Genomic DNA, 17,543 nt, shown 5'->3' with positions numbered 1-17,543 from the left:
ACCTAACCTAAACATCAGCCCGCTGAGTTTCTTGCCGGACTTTCGCAACGGGCCGTAATTTCCGGTGGTAGATTTTGCAAAGCACTGCTTTTGCTCGGGCTAGTGTTAGTAAATTCTTTCAGGTTGGGCCCTTGAGCTCACCTACCCGTCCGGGCGTAGTTGGGCTAGCCTCTTAGGGTACCAGCGAATAGGTAGGTAGGGGGAAAAAAACAACAACAATACAATTTGATAATTTCACTGTAATCTTATTAGATTGTATTAAGGATTGTTAAGGATAAAAAAATTGATACCAGTTAGGATATTTCCTAACTGGTATCAAACAGGATAAAAAAATTAAATTAATCGTTAGTTCGGCTTACTATTTAAGCGTGCTGTGTATTTTATTTGTAAACTACATATAATAATATATATTATATTTTGATATATCAATTTTTTTTTAGTTTGTTTAGAATAAAAAAATCATATTTAGAAAAACGATTTATTTCGTAAAAGGTTTGTGGTATGTTTATCATCAAATACGTGTCTAATTAATTTTCTTTTCCTTACCATTAATACTTTTTAATTTGCTTGTTAAAACCACCATCTTTGCGAAAAGTTATTAAGCGACGAACATATCGGACATAGCTTTAAAATCTTTAATTAATTCATTTTGATCGTTCAGCAACTTCCTCACGATCTTCAAATGAGGCTTCAAATCAAAGCAGCAGGGTGATAAATAAATACTGTTTGTTGAATTTTTAATATTCTCACTTTTATCGCGAATTCGATGCTCAGACTTGCTTCGACGTTCAGTATTAACGTTATTAATTTTATTCATCTTGTCTTTGAGGATACTATTTTCATTTTGCAACCTCATATTGTGAAGTCGAAGACATTTAACTTCTTCGCTAACAGCTTCTAAATTTTTATCTAATATACTGAGTTTGTTTTTCAAAAAACAATGTTTTTGCTCGAGTTGTTTGTTTTTTTTCCGTTCGTTCTGAGAATCTGCATAATATTGGCCACAGCATATTATGATTTTCTTTAGTTGTTGAATAACCGAGGGATCATTGAAATTTTCGTTTCTAATAGTTTGCAATTCTTTATAACAGAGCTCAATGAAATTCGCTAAGTTCTCTAATTCATTACTCATATTTTTATTTTCCTTCAACAATAAATCTATAGTGTCATTGGTATCAATTTGTTTTTGACGAACATCAGCGCATTCACTTTTAGTTGTATATAGGTTTCTTGTGCTTAAAGCACTGTTTTCTTCTCTCATAATCATGGCTGTATTAGCTACAAATGAAACGAGAAAAAATTTGTATAGTATGTTTAGTAATAATAGCTAGTGTAGTAAATATTATATAAAGTACAACAAATTTAATTTGGTATTATTGGCAAGAACTATATATTGTATGTGGTGCCACTTTAGACCAAGACGACCGTGAGCTCACCTACCTTACTCATACATTGAGAAATAGGTTGAAACCTCGACGAAGATGGAAACTACATATATATGTAATGGTTTCGTTGATTTTTCAAATCTATTTTTTTTTGTTAATGTGTATTACCACCTCAATGATTTTTCGTATTTTAAAAAAATACTCTTTGTGTTTTCTGTCGCACGCGTATCTCACGGTAAATGCTTTTATTCAACACTATAATATATCGAGGGGTGAAAGGATATTTGGTTTAAGCGACATTTTTGAAACAGGAGAAGAGCCAAAGCTTACAATTTGTAAAAAATATCATGAAAAAAAAAACTTGCTCAGCAATTTGAATGGTGTAAACATAATCGAAGTTCGATTAAAAAAAAAAATTTGTTGATGATAATACCAAATAAAACGGACCTTTAATTCGAAACGATAAATTTTGCGTATTAAGCGAAATGACGCTCAAACCAGATAGGCTTCCACCCCTCGATATGCATTCTTTAATAGCTGTTGTAATAGCATAACACGATATACATATATTAGGACCGTCTACAGAAAAATTAGAGTACGTACAGCTAGCTAGTGCTGATTTATAAACTCAAAAACGATAGTTGCTTACTTAGGCGTTACCTAATAAAACAAATGACAATTTTTAATGAAATTCATATACGAATGATAAATTACAACATGGGATGGTTTCTTTAATTAAATAAACATGCAGATAGATAAATATGCTTTGCATTTTAGTTCAAGACAAACTAAAGGCGAGTTTAATAATAATAATTCAGGAGTCAGACCCCTTCTCATATCGTAAGCTTTATATCATCGTGTTTTAAATTATCAAAGTAGTTGTCAATATTCATGATAAAACAATCAGGGGTGATAGAAGGTTGCTACGTAGCTAATTAAATGTAAAGTGAATGAAAGACATGAAACGTTCTTACTATTAGTGGTGTTAAATTTATTTTTAAGACTTTTTATGGTCTTATTCTTTGATTTCAAAGTTGTTTTGTATTTCAATAGGTTGTGAAATATATTTTCGTGCATCGTGTAATCTTCGCTTGAATCGTTTCTTTCAGAATTTTGATATCTAAAAAAGAGAATTCGTAGAATATTCATCATCATCATCATCATCATCAGCTTTTATCTGCCCACTGCTGGACATAGGCCTTAATATTAATTGAATATTAATATAAATTAATCGTAGAATATTAATTGGCAATTAAATTTATTAATATATTGCTATACCTATAGGAATCCAATAGGAAATGAGACGGCTTTTATTTAATCTTTATAACATCAACTTTGTCATTAGCAATGAAGAAATTTATAACAAATTGGCTCTTAAATATTCTTCAAGTTACGTACATCTGTATATTATTTGCTTATTACGTACATATGTTACATATACCTACATAATATGTATTACGTACACAAGTTTGGCAGTCGGCAGTTGGCCCCCTGTTGTTGTAATTCGCTCCTAGCATTGCCAATGTCCTTGAGCGACGGTAACCACTCACCATCAGGTGGGCTGTATGCTCGTTTGATGATAAGGGCAATAAGTATAAAAAAAACATGTGTCGGAAAAAAAGAAACAGGTTTAAATGAAATCAATCCCGGATCTACGCTCTTTTAAATGTAGAAAACTTTATCCATTGAGCTAAAAGTCGTAAGAAGTCACTGATTTTATAATATGCGTGGACTAATTAATTGGTAAGACGTCGACTATGAGTATACTCGTATCGAGTGATACAACTATAATAAACATTACATTTCTAAATAGCGTGTCATTGTCATTGTATTTTTAATGTATTTCATATATGTATATTTAATTTTGTAATAACTAGTATTAAAATAAATAACAATGTTAATAATAAATATTCTGTTTACAAAGATATTAATTTTTCTTCGTGTATTAAATACTCATTATTTTCAATTACTTAGGAGTTTAAATAGAAATAAAAATTCGCTGGGTAGTTTGTTTATAATTGCCTTTGTAGGCAGACGAGTATATGGCCCACCTGATAGTGGGTAATTACCGTCGCCCATGGACTTCAATGCCAGGGGCAGAGCTAAGCCCCTGTCTACCGTTCAGGATATTTGTGTTTACATACAAACCGAAAATAATAATAAAAAAAAATGTGTGGTGTCGTGGGACACCGGATATGAACGAAGTTCCTTATTATAAAAATATTAATTTTAAGTTCTATTAGAGGTATAAAGAAAATAAAACTGGAGGTTTCGCAACAACCCACGGTCATTCGGTAACGTGCGAACTTATTGTGGTACCTACACTTCATTCACGGTTGTTTGCATAAGAGTTAGTGTATTGCGCAAACGAACGCTCTGAAATCGTGATCAATGAATGATAAAAAAATATGTTATTTTTTGTATGTTATTACAAAGTTAAGCCGTACACTGTGTGCATTACTAATTTGTACGTTATTACAAAGTTAAGTCGTACACTGTGTGCATTACTACTAAAAATCTTACGTTACGGACGTTTTTTCCTGGTTATGGTATCCCTCCGCATCGTCCCATAAGGAACTTCGTTCCAAAAATCGCTAATTTATGTTATATTACTCCACTTTAGTTAGCCTTTTTAATTGTTATTCCTTTTTTTCTTGTTTGTTACGATGCCTCACACTATTTTTCATTAATTGAAAATTCTAAATCAGCCAAAGAATCCGGTATGATTTATTTGGTCTTGGCGAATAGTAAATATAAATAAAACTAGTTTTACGGCTTTTTTACGCCTTTTTTACTGTTGTTATATTATTAGACTTACGATTGCATTTCTTTAGCGATTGCAGATAAAGCATTATGTATTTTTTTGGATTCCACTTCATTATTCATTTTAATGCTTCCTGGACCTGCTAAATTAGCCATTCTGTAAATTTATGCGAAAAAATGGTTTTCTGTTGTAGAGTTGTCATTAAAAATATGAAATTTAAAATTCATAATACAATAATGATACAAATGTGATTTTCAACAAGCCACGAAAAGTCACAACAAGTTCAAAGATTCAGAATGTATCTTGAATTTGTTCTCTTTGAAGGGAATAAATTCTGATTTACGCGCACCAAGCTGTCAAGTTATTAATGTAAATTAAAATTTAGTTATTATTATTAACGGTTTATTGTATTCAAATTAGTAGTGGATTTTGGGAGTGGTAGCCATAATTAAAACTGCTTTTAATATTTAATCTTTTAGTTTTACTATTTCTAAAATTTTCGAATATTTTAGTTTTCGTAATCTACACTACCAGGTTGTTGTTAGTCAAAAGTAGAAAATTATGAGTTAACTAAGATGTAATATTTAGGAACTCATTATTCACGTTGACCTTACATTAAACACAAATAGAACTAGCAATTTCCCGATGCCTGATAGTTTGTTTGACCTGGAGTTTCATCTCCGCGATAAGACCATCCCGGTCAAGGCAACAGATAAGTATTAACATCTTGTAGTATTTTTTATTTTAATATTTGTTTTGTTTAGCCTTTATTTGGATTTTGTTAATATTTATTCTTTTTACTTACTTTATTTCGTACTGGTGGCGGAGCTTCTTGTGAATCCGCACGGGTAGTTACCACCACCCTGACCGTTTCTGCCGTAAAGCAGTAATGCGTTTGAGGGTAGGACAGACGTTTTACTGTAAAAACTGACACCTTAGAACTCATTTATGTTATGGTGGCGGCATTTACGTTGTAGATGTCTATGGGCTCCGATGACCACTTAACACCAGGTGGGCTGTGAGTTCGTCCACATATCTAAGCAACAATAAAGTAAAAAAGCTTATAAAATGGTTGGCACTACTGTCCAAGTCATCTTAACAAACTGCAGCCCAGAATACCCGCCTATAAAATAATACTTATGTGGTTTGATTGACGTTTTTAGGTCAGTAGAAAACTGATAACGTAGATTTAGTAGAAGTCATGAAATCACAAATATATATCTAATGACGCGAAATTTTGAAACGAAGTCAACGATTCTTCTTCACTGAGTTCAACTACTAATTAGTCGAAGCGTGAACAATTAAAAACCTAGATAAACTTACTAAGAAGAAAAAAAATTATGCAATATATGAGTAATTAATGTAATCATAAAATTAAAAATTAATAACAAAGCAGAATATAGAAATAATATATTATCTATGGCCAATACGTATATAGGATAACTGTTCTGTAAAATATGCCGTTCATAGCCGAATTTTAGATTTTATATTATTTCGTTAATTTATTATTCAATTATAGTATTAAGTAACTTAAAATTGCGTTACAATTTTATTAAATTACTTTACTACTTCATACGAGTAAATTCGCCATTACGCCTAAAAGAATGTAGTAAAACAAAACTTGATGTAGCTAGTATGAAATGTCAGAAATCAATTGACATGCAAGAAATATCGTATCCCGCAAAATATGTACCATGTGAATTTTTTGTTTCTTATTAATTAGGATAGTGAAAAATAGGTTACTTTTTCCTGATAAAAAAAACATAGATGTTTCATGTTTATTTATCATTCATTCTGCTTATGAAAAAAAAATCATTAAAATAATCCAGTACTTTTTTTTTCATAATATGTAATTGAAAATTTTAGAAAATTGTTAACTGTAGTTTTGAAGCGAGAAAATGTGTTTGTGTATATTTATTTAACATTGAACAAAACACCTTCTAGTAATTTGCAAAAATAAATTGCATTTCTGTTATACACGTAGATCGGAGCACGATAGCCAATTTTCCGCCAAACGCTCAGACGCCAAATGACTATCCGCCGGTACCTACATATTTCGTTTGTTCGCGAGACAACCAAACGTGGTAACCATTTCACGGTCGATTTCTGTTCCCACCACTAAAATAAGGATGTATCTTTCCAGTGATCGGTTAAATAAAACGGAAGAATCTCTTGAACGCAATTTAGTTTGGGTCGCATTTGTTGTTTTGGTTTCGTGATCTAAGACTTTCGTTGAAGGAATTGTATTGTATTGCCTTCATTTTCTAGACTCGAAAATGGTTCTAGGATCTAGTAGTAAAGAATCTAATAGTGTATTAAATTAAATAGGGGCATTATGAATACCTAGTTTAATTCTAAATATCAGGGTACATCGGTAAATAGTTTGATATTTATCAATTGATATATTTTTTTTTTTTTTTTTTTTTATTGCCCTTGTAGGCAGACGAGCATACGGCCCACCTGATGGTGAGTGGTTACCGTCGCCCATGGACTTCAGCAATGCCAGGGGCAGAGCCAAGCCGCTGCCTACCGTTTAATACTCTCCACAAGCCTCGTTTGAAGAAGGACATGTCATAGCGCTCGGGAAACACCGTGGAGGGGAGCTCATTCCATAGCCGGATGGTACGTGGCAAAAAAGACCTCTGGAAACGCACTGTGGATGACCGCAGTGGCTCCAGGTAGTATGGATGAACTCTACTCCGGTGGCGGGCGGTGCGATGGTAAAAACGAGATGCCGGTATCATCTCGAACAATTCCTCAGAGCACTCCCCATGGAACATACGGTACAAAATACAGAGGGAACCGAAGTCCCTCCGCAGACCCAGAGGCTCCAAACGATCCGTGAGAATGGGATTATCGACAATCCGAACGGCCCTCCTCTGTATGGAGTCAAATGGAAGAAGCTGGTATTTGGGAGCCCCGGCCCAGAGATGGGAGCAATACTCCACGCGAGGCCGGACTTGTGCTTTATAAAGCAAAAGCCTTTGTCCAGGCGTGAAGTACCGCTTCGCTCTGTTGAGGACTCCCAGCATTTTGGACGCCAACTTGGCTTTGCCTTCCAAATGACTCCGAAACTGGACATCGCTCGAAATGTCGACCCCAAGTATCCCAATACTCTCGGAAGGTTGCAGGGATACTCCTTGGAATTGCGGCGCCATGACAAAGGGGTCCTTCTTCGCAGTGAACGCGCAAACTTGTGTCTTTAACGGGTTGAATTGAACCAAGTTCAATTCACCCCATTTGGAGACTCGCCCCAGAGAGTTCTCCACTTCAGACACAAGTTTTGATCGTCTCTCTTGCACCACGCCACGAGAGAGACTCTGATGGCCGATATATCGCGCATCCCCCGTGCTGTCATCCGCATAGCAATGCATGCCATCAATAGACATATATTACTTCTGTCTGACCTTGATAATTAGCAGTCTAATGTTTTATAAAAGCATTTCGTAAAAAACAACAATTGATGTTCAATACATATTATGGTAAATATATGTTGAAAATAAGATATTTCAGTAAGAGACAAAATAAAACATTTGAAAAAAAAACGAACATTGTTTCTTTGGCCTAAAACATTTACCAAATGTTCCCGGTTGAATAGATCAAGCCTCACTTAAGGTATTTTTCGATGAATGAAAGTGATTCACCAATATATTCTAAAAGGCTACCGATCTTCTTACTTAGCCGTTATCCGCACGGTCGGTTTATTTCAATTTCCTTCATAAAAGACGCTATTCTTGGATTTGAAGTAGATTTATCATGCCCGGATAAAGCGGGAACTTTTTGTGCTTTTCTTCTGCCTGGATCTGACCCGAGATCTGTCCACTTAATGTGAATAATGGTGTACGATGGAAAACGAATGCGATCTCAAACACAAAAGATAACAATGCGAAGCGATTTCAAAACTCGATACACAAGGATTTTGGCAAGATAATGTTTACTATTGTGCTCTTACATTCAAAGTTATCGTAATAAAGGATCTAATAAGAAATTGAAAATTAAGTTGAGGGAGATCCTTTCATAGGCAGCACAGTGCAAAAACCCTTACAGTTAGAAACAAACTCCAGTTTAGAGGAATCCTTGTATTGGATTTTACATAAATTATATCCGTTTGAAGATTATAAAAAGAAGATGTCTAATAAAACTCCTAAAGTCCAAATTCCACATGCAGGTGCATGCAGGTACAACGTGTTCACTAACGAATTTTACGATAAAGGAATAATAACATTGTGTAATAAAAATTGAACCGGCAGAATTATTTTAAATTTGCACAATTAGTGATGGAAGAGGGTATTGTGAACCCACATGGGTTAGTACCATCGTCTTCTCGAATTCTATTGCGAAACATTCATGCGTTCGCGTTCAATGTATTATTATTTGAAGTTCTAATACAAAGAAATTGAGACCTCGCGACCTGAGCGATTATTTTGATCCAAACTCTCCACGAGCTCGTTCACAAATCTACGTAAGATACATACTTTACTAAGTTGCGTACACTATAATAAAAACCGATATAAATTTTAGTGATTAAAAACATTATACGAAGAAAGACGCCAATACTGAATGAGTTCACAAACAGCAAGGAGCTGAGAAAACTATGCGTTTCAAAGCGCCTTTGCTGTTGGTCGACATTTAATAAACCTCGTCATACCAACGTTGAGATCAAGAGATATCTGAGGAATGCGAGACGTCGGCGGATAATCGATTCCTCGAAGGCAAAAGCTCGCCCCGTGAGGTGCACTCGACGTGAAGCTACGTTGAGTGCATTACTTAAAACATTATAATTTACTTGTATATCTGACTTTATTACTTGTATACTTAATGCTGTTTTAAAAAATTGAAAAGGCAGGTTCCAAGATAAGTGTAAGATAAAATTTGTAATGTATAATTTGAAAATAGTGAATGTAATCGAAAAAGATTGTCTTTGAGAAGCCACAGCTCCGGAAGGTGACCCTAATATAAATAAAGGTCACGCTGTAAATAGTTAAATCTGCTACTCTAATACAATTTGTAGTAAACCATGATCCCTGTGCTAAAGTCGCATTATCGAATTGGGAAAAAACGTTACTGTGAACTAAGCGGTGTCTGAAAATGGATCTTAAGCTTTGCAGCATTAAGTTGATATTACAGGAACACAACAACGTAAGTGCGAGTTTTACAATGTTCATGTGACGGCATGACCCTTTTGTTGGCCTTTTGTGCAGAGAATCCACGATGCCCTAAGGGACGTAGCACACGATACCCATTACTCGAGAGAGTTTTTGGAAGGTCTACACTTTCCTTTTTCCTGTAACAAATTATGCTGCACTCGTTTCTAGTTGACAGGTAACAATGTGGTATAGGTACTCGAGATCCGTGATCGAGAATCATATAAAAAACACGTGTGGCACTCGGAGACTGCCGCGGTAAAGCTATTGCATAGCATTTTTTATCAACTTATGCAATTATAAATCGACAATAATAATTTAATATTAAACCAACAATAAAATAAGACCACGCTATATTTATAAACATTAACAAAAGCAAAACATTAACTGTCCCCTTCACACTCATAACCTAGACCGCGCGAGGGAGAGATGGGCAGACTTTTCATGATGTGCATGCGGCAGTGCGATGTCACGCCGCGCGCTTATTCACAAACACTACACAAGCGCAACGTGTGAATGTGTTGAACGCGAGCTACATAGTAGGCGTAGTGGGGGTGTCAGGTTCTTTTCGTTACGGAATTTCTTGATTCAGTCGCCGCGCTCAAAGCCCGCGATAAAATCTATGCGATAGCTTAATAATAAATTGATAAACTCAACAGATATGTAATCCGAACTTTAATTCTATGTTCTGATAAAATAATAAAAGTTGTACTGAATGTAAAGTGGGAGGGGTCTTTCAATCTTTAATTTTAAAAATTCACGTTTCCACTGCTCTGTCGATAATGATCGGTAAGTGTCGATAAATGGATTCTTACGTGCGAATTTCGAAATCCGTATCATGCAATATCGGTAAGTCACGTTTTGATAATACTTTGAAAGTCCGTGAGCTGCCTGCAACGCAATGAACGTTATGAGGAGATTGCCTTCAGTGTAGATATGATATTAATTGTATTTAGAAGCTTAATCGCGTTACTGAGAATTACCTACCCGATTTTTATTTACGTTTATATTTTTAATAGACATTAGAATTCGGATTGGTTTGTAGGTGGTACTTCCAAAGTTATAATTGTCCTTTACATTTATTGAATATAGCCAAAGATTTGCTCAGACCGGTTTTTATTGGCAGAAGGAGATTGTCAAATTCACATTCACTCGCTGAGGACTATGATGAAATTAAGCAAACCCAAATCTTCTGTTGCTCAACAATCTGCGTCTGTACTTCTCCAGCGCCAAATCTCTGACAACAAAGAGTAACAAAGGTAAAGTCAAGCGATTAGTGCAGTATTTCTTGACGTCAATGGTTTCCTATGAAACCAAACAATTTCTCATGAAATTTTTGATGATAATCGTTTAGTAATCTTTACGCTAGTTGGGCGTTCGTAAATTTGGGTTTAGCTCTCTGGCTTTGGACTATTGTCAGAGTTTCAATAAAAATATATCACTGTTAGCGTAACATAAATGTAATGTACCTTCTCGAGAATACGGCTAACTTGGGTACAAATGTCAAGCGGAACATCTGTTAGGAAACTTCTTAAAGTTTCTTATAAGAACAAAGTATAGGGTCCTTTGGGCCTCTGGCGGTGCGACAGAGCAAACTTTCAATATAAACCTCACTCAATATTCGAGGAGACCATTTGCTTTGCTGTTGTGCGGGAAACATTGTTTAAAAACTGTGACAGTATTTCTAGTTGATTTTCGTATGTCGTATTAAATTTTTTTAAAACATTGTCCTAGTTGTACTACTATAATATTTAGTTTTACCTGAGTTCGGGAGATTCGGGTTAATCTTAAATTTAAGGTTACGCTTAAAAACTCTAAGTTTACGCTATCACAGACGACGTCGTTATTCGTGACAGCTGAATGATCACAAGTTGGCAACTTCTTCATTGAGAGAAAATTGAAAAAAGTATAGGACACAAATGATAATATGGTTATCATATGCTTAATTAATACTTAACTTATACTTATACATACAATTAAGTGTATGACTAGTTTAGACACCTATTTTAAAGAAACTGTCGGTTCAGTGCAATTTCATAAAATCCCGATCCTTGTTTTAGTAAGTACTTGGAGAAGAGAACGAAAAATGATATAAAAAATAATTATTATTATTAATTTATTATGAATTAGGTACAAAATGGCATCTGTACCAAAGAAATTTGCTGCGTAGCTGAATGTTTATAAGTAATTTCTTTACTTAGACGGCGTCGTCTAAACGTTTTGTGCCGGGATTTTTTAAAGCACACTCATTTTTGTAATCCCGCTTTGTCGTGTAAATCTGCAGGGCTTACAAGCCGCGTCGTCGCCACAAACAAGTTGACAGTCTAATAAATATTTCAGGATTTCACATAGTTCAACTAAGACGTATATTTGTCGAATTTTATGGAAGATCTTGGTGATTCGTGAAAACTAAGATGTTTGTTGCGATATTATATCGTAACAGCCTTTCATAGTGGTATGAAATTCTCAAAAGCAAAAGTTACATTTCTCAAGAGTGAAATTTTGATCGAGCTCCATCTTGAAATGTCTTATAGACGAATCTCTGAAATGAGATCCACAAATTAGTTGAAATTTAACTTGACGCGAGCGCTACGATTATTAGCAAATTTCCGTAATCGTAATTACAAAAGTTATTATGTCTGGTACTGGAATAAATGGGCCATTTGTTGAAAATATTTTCGCAACGGTAATGCCAGGTGATTCCGGCGACGAGGGCTGCCAACAATGCAGTAAAAACGTTTCACGTAATTACCCTCATTTTACTTCCCATTTCATTAACATGAGCGCTGATCAACGTTTACTATTGTGTTCGGTAATTATGATTATCTATGCTATCAGAAATTGCATTTATAGTCAATACCAATTAAATAGTAAAACCTTGTTTAATAGGAGGTTTAAAGTCTTCATCTTATATGGAAGTTAATCAAATGGTGTAATAACATTAGCTGTCGTCCGACGAGCCTGGGTTCCAGTTAACCACGTGTGGAACGAGGGTTGGAGTAAATTTTCCGCTCCACCGGGTTACAAGATGGGAAAGTCTTAGAAAACTCGATCATAAAACCGCTTTACGGCTTCAAATGTACAAGTCATCGTGTTGACTTTTTTATTTGCTATTTAAATATTTTTTCTAAATGTATGCAAAAAGACGGTGGTATTTAAATATGAAATTGTAATTGGATGTGTTTTGCGCATATTGATTTAAATGCGCAGTAATGAAACTTTATATTACATATCTTATACCTTTAAACGAGCAATTCTTGTATATTAATATATTATATATAATCTGAATCTCGGAAACGGCTCCAACGATTTTTATAAGATTTAGTATACAGGGGATTTCGAGGGCGATAAATCGATCTAGATACGATTTATTTTCAGAAAATGTTGTTTTATTCGTGTTTTCAATAATCCGAAACTCCTCCCGACATCTATTGGCGAATAATAATACTATTTTTCTTAATTGAGGGCAACTAACCGCTTTAAAGACACAAAAAGATGGCGTTATCAAAAAAAAAAAAACGAGCAAAGCTCGGACATTATCTAGTAAGTTTTATATGAGAAATCATTTTAAAGTGGTGTTGTTTAGAAATTTAAATTACAGCTTTAAATATATCATAAACATGTACAGAACGAAACGGCTGGCTTCATGCGAAACGCAGCGCACGAATATTTGCGTACGTTTCGAATTCTCAGTGAATTCGGACACGCAAAACGTTCCACCTGCCATAGTTTATTATCTATTCAGTAGCCTCGCACAAATAAAATTGTATAATGCATAAGCGAATGGCGAGTTTGATTTACGAGGGCGCCAGCGGCCGCCCAGCCGCCGGCGAGTCACGCGCTGAATAACTAACACACGAACGGGCAAACCTACGGGCTATTCAAATGTACTTGTTCGTACTACGAAACAGTTAAACTCACAATTAATAAACACGTAACTGTGATATTATACTATTGCAAAAGTCCAAGAAAATCCATACTAAGTATACAGAGTGGACTGTGTCGAAAATGAAATTGAGAAAAATTCTACTGTAAAGTAAACAAAAAACAGTATTTGTTTGCTCAGCTGGGTATAAATGTTAGTTGTTTTGCAATTCATTTTGTATATGTAACAACATTTTGATTAGCTAACGATCTCAATACCAACCTGTTGCTAAGTATAAGCATCACAACGTGAATTCCACTATCCACTTTGTGACAATTTTCATGAGGTCAAAGTCCAATTGTATTCTTGTGTAATAGCTTAATAGGACCTACCCGTCTGAGCTCACATTACGCCCCTGGTATTTACCCAAAATAACAAGTTATTTTTGAAGTTTCCAGTCTCCCTATATTTTATGGCCAAACTGGTAGAAATCACATCAGGAACAAAAATTCACATAAATTGGAACCAAATCTAAATGCTATTATCTTTTTAGTAGATGTTTCGTAGAGCTTTTTTGTCGCCTTGTGTTAAGTAATTATCGAAGCAATTACAGCTAGAATACCATTACCTTAAATACCTAGTCGGGGTTCATCAGCAGGCTCGTGGAAGGAAGCGTGGTAGGTGCGTTTTTACTTTGGAAGTATAGACCGTTTTACCGATACGGATATGAATTATTTTAAAAGAAACATGGATATCGTAAAGGCTTATCCCATTAATTACTCACGTAAAAACTTATCTTTATACGCGCAAACAATCTGATTTTGCATCCATTGTCCAGTTGAGACGTTCCTTGTATGTTTGGTCAAACCTTTCATTTGACCCTGCGAAGCGGTTACTTAAAATCCCTTCGAGGCTAGGCCAACATGGTTTTGCTTTCACGGGATCATTTATATGTTATAGTTATTTTGCATCTTTCTACGTGATTCGCAATTAATTACTGACTGGAATTTTAAATAGTAGGGATAAGATTTTGTTTTTATTCTCAATAAATATTCCCTTTAAATTTGTCCTTCAGAGATTGAAAGGGGCCTTCTCTTATTTTTTATTATATTGATGAGTGAAACACCTCATCACAAATGGCGCTACGTATTTACCGAAGCTCATAAAAAAACGTGTGGTACTCGGGAACTGCCGCGGTTAATGTTTATAAATATAGCGTTGTTTTATTTTTATTATTGTTTTAATATTAAATTATGATTGTCTAATTGTAATTGCATAAGTTGATAAAAATGCTTTGCAATAGCTTTACCGCGGCAGTCCCCGAGTGCCACACGTCTTTTTTTGTTGTCTGGAAGAGTGCACAAGCTCACGGCCACTCGGTCTATAGTGTCTATCAGAGCCCATAGACATCAATATCGTAAATGCTACCACCCACCTTGGAGAATGATTCTAAGTTTCAGTTCTATGTTACAACTGCTTCCCATCCATTCAAACCGGAACGCATTACGGGTTTATGGCAGTTAACAAAGGTTATACGTGCTGGGGGGCATAACAATTTGAGTCGTGTGTGTTACACTTATATTTCGCTTATAATTTAATAAATTGATATTATCGACCAAATTTTCGAGTTTTAAATCTATCTCGTCTTTTATCAGGAACGTACGTAAATCTGTTAATAGTAAGCCAATCTTTAGGTAGGAAAAAACCGATTGTAACATTAATGTAATCACAGTTAATCAGCTAATGGATCTTGGCAGAGTGCCGCGACTGCGAAGATCACATCTCACTGCTGAGGCTGCTATTCAATACCTTCGGATTCACGGTTTCGGCTTAATATAATGTGTTAGGATCGTTTTGAATAAACATCTCTAAGTTCAGGGAGAATGTACAGAAACACTTACATACATTTTTCAACCAATATATAAGTAGTATAGTGACGGCAATGTGACGTTAATTGTATTAAGCTTTTACGTTTATCTACTTCTACATTATAATTATTTAAGGGGTTTTGACCATGAGTTTTTTTAATGAGCTCATGATATTTCAATACTGTTATAAGTGCCCTGATCACAGAGTAGACTTACACGAGTAATTCAAACTATAAATCGCTGTAAGAGCTCGTTAATTCATTAAATAGATTAAATCTAAAATGACAATACTATCATAATTAAACAATAAAGTTTGGTTTGAAGATAAATTAAAAATGATTTTGAAAGTTTCACATTTTACTCGGTTAAGAACTACTACTACTACTGACGACATCGCAGTGTATTACGTTCCTTTGAGAGGTATGAAATGTATGCGTTTTTACGGTAGAATTCTTAATTCTTTAGGTGATGTGGAGGGTTTGTTTTTTTAGTGTGGCTTGTAAACATTTTGAGGTTATCGATAATCACTGATGTTACAGTAATGCTAGAGACAAGGTGGTGCGGCTCTTCACTGTGGAGAACTTGCTCGATCTCGTTTCTTCCTCAGACAAAGCGATGCGAAAGTAAATATAGTGTTACGCGCTGGAGTTCGGGATAAATAAAAAATCTACCGGAGTACAACTTAAAACTGAATTAGCACTCAGAACACTCATAACACTTTAAAAACACTTTAAAATTCTCAATTCCCTTCTTCCGCTTCGCTTCAGATGATCGGTTCGCTATTTTGCTTCGAGTAGTTCAGATTATTGACTGACTGCGTGCCATCTCTGCAACGCTTTTATAGTCGATACGACATCCCTAGAAATATCGAGAATATTCCACACAAGTCGAGTATTGTGTGTTTCCGCAGTCTGATAATAGACGGCGTTGTACTTCTCGAGCGTTCTAGATGCTACTAGATCCTTCGATATTCGTTCGTCTATTCGGCGATAGATGGCGTTACTCTTACCGGCGTAACAATAGGGTTCCCTCAAGGTTGATTTCATTCATCGTTTCAGCGCTGCTCACACCCAGTGGACATATCGCGGTTAGAAGAACGTTGTTTCATTTTACAGTAAAAATTTTAGTAAAATGGCAATAGTATATACGATTATTTCGGTGTATTTTCGCAGTATACAAAACATACTACGTTTACCTATGAAGTCTAGGAATAGTACAGTATCAATAAAAAGCAATTATACAGCAATCAATATCACTGAATAAGAGAAAAACATACACAATTTTTTATGCCTATACATTTTTAATCCGGTTAAGAGTTTGAGTGCACATAAAACGCAAGCAATCAAAGGCCAGGTGCTTGCGAGGACTATAAAACTGGAGCAGCGTAAATTGTCAATTAGGTTTGAATTCCAATTCCTTCGTAATGTTTACAGTAAAACATTTATAATTTTATGCTCTTCGAAAATAATAAGGAAACATCTGTTAAAAGATATATACATATATAATGTATTTTATCAGTTTATATCGATTGGAGTCACACGATCTTAATTTCACTTTGTTCGAGTTTGCGAGCTTATAGAATAGTCTAAGTCGAGATTATACGGGGCTGCGACTTCTTGAGCTGCTAGTATAATATAAGTTACCAAATCTTCGTCCATAGTAGTTATGGATTGTACAGAATATGGTTGAGGTGTTGACTAATTATAACTAAATCGGCTTAGAAAATATATTTTGCCAATGTCACGTCTATCAATCCCTAAAATTAGGCAGAGGATCTGTCGCCAAAACCAATCTCAATAAAGTGGAAATAGAAAAAAAAAATTAAAAAGGAAATATGTTGTAAAGAGTATTTATTCCCTAGCCTTTACGTCACTTCTAGTTCAATTAACTAGCTTAGCTTGTTTACCAATGTGATGCTTTATAAAAAATAGAAGGATTATACTAGAATTTACTTTTGTATCATTATTTACGATGTTTTCTTATCACAATATATTTAAATACATAAACAAATACTTTTACAGTTTCGTCTCGCGTTTTTAATTGTCATCATAAATTATGATTTCCAGCGTTTTGAATACTTTATAGTTTTCGTATTCACAACGCACACGAACAAAAGTCCGTAAAATAGTTTTAATTATGGACCTGCGACCTTAGCAAGATATTCACTTTAAATGAGTTTCCGATAATTCGGCGCAGTTGCAAGCGTCATAAATACGGATAGACTATTAATTACTTTTGTATTGTTCGGCATTCGCGTTGTGATGTCTACTGATCCTGCTCCCACTAAATACCAGATGGATTGCGAACCTGTTCACAAGTCTAAGTAATAAAAAATAAAACAAATCTTGATGGTCGCTATTAGTGCGTAAGCGAAAGTCCGGTGATTTCCTCCTGTCCAAAAAAAAAACTTCTGAATTAAATGCCCTGAAGTTCTTACATTGTTTCTATAGCAAATAATTTAATGACAGATAGACACGTATTGATCGTCAGAATGACGTTCGCCATTCAAACATTATT

General features: G+C 34.9%; 1 protein-coding gene across 1 annotated transcript; it reads right to left on the bottom strand.

Annotated features, from left to right (window-relative positions):
• Positions 1–464: 464 nt before the first annotated feature.
• LOC101743403 (uncharacterized) lies at positions 465–4,473 on the bottom strand. The gene is made up of 3 exons (XM_021349117.3): positions 4,204–4,473; positions 2,360–2,505; positions 465–1,278 (listed from the first exon to the last, which is right to left on the bottom strand). The coding sequence occupies exons 1-3, from the start codon at positions 4,302–4,304 to the stop codon at positions 599–601; spliced, it is 927 nt and encodes a 308-aa protein (XP_021204792.1). The 5' UTR covers positions 4,305–4,473; the 3' UTR covers positions 465–598.
• Between the last annotated feature and the right edge of the window lie 13,070 nt (positions 4,474–17,543).

The sequence above is a fragment of the Bombyx mori genome, chromosome 13, assembly GCF_030269925.1.
Source record: "Bombyx mori chromosome 13, ASM3026992v2".
Taxonomy (NCBI): Eukaryota; Metazoa; Arthropoda; class Insecta; order Lepidoptera; family Bombycidae; genus Bombyx; species Bombyx mori.
The sequence above is the reverse complement of the archived record's forward strand: the minus strand, read 5'-3'. Positions and strand labels throughout refer to the sequence as shown.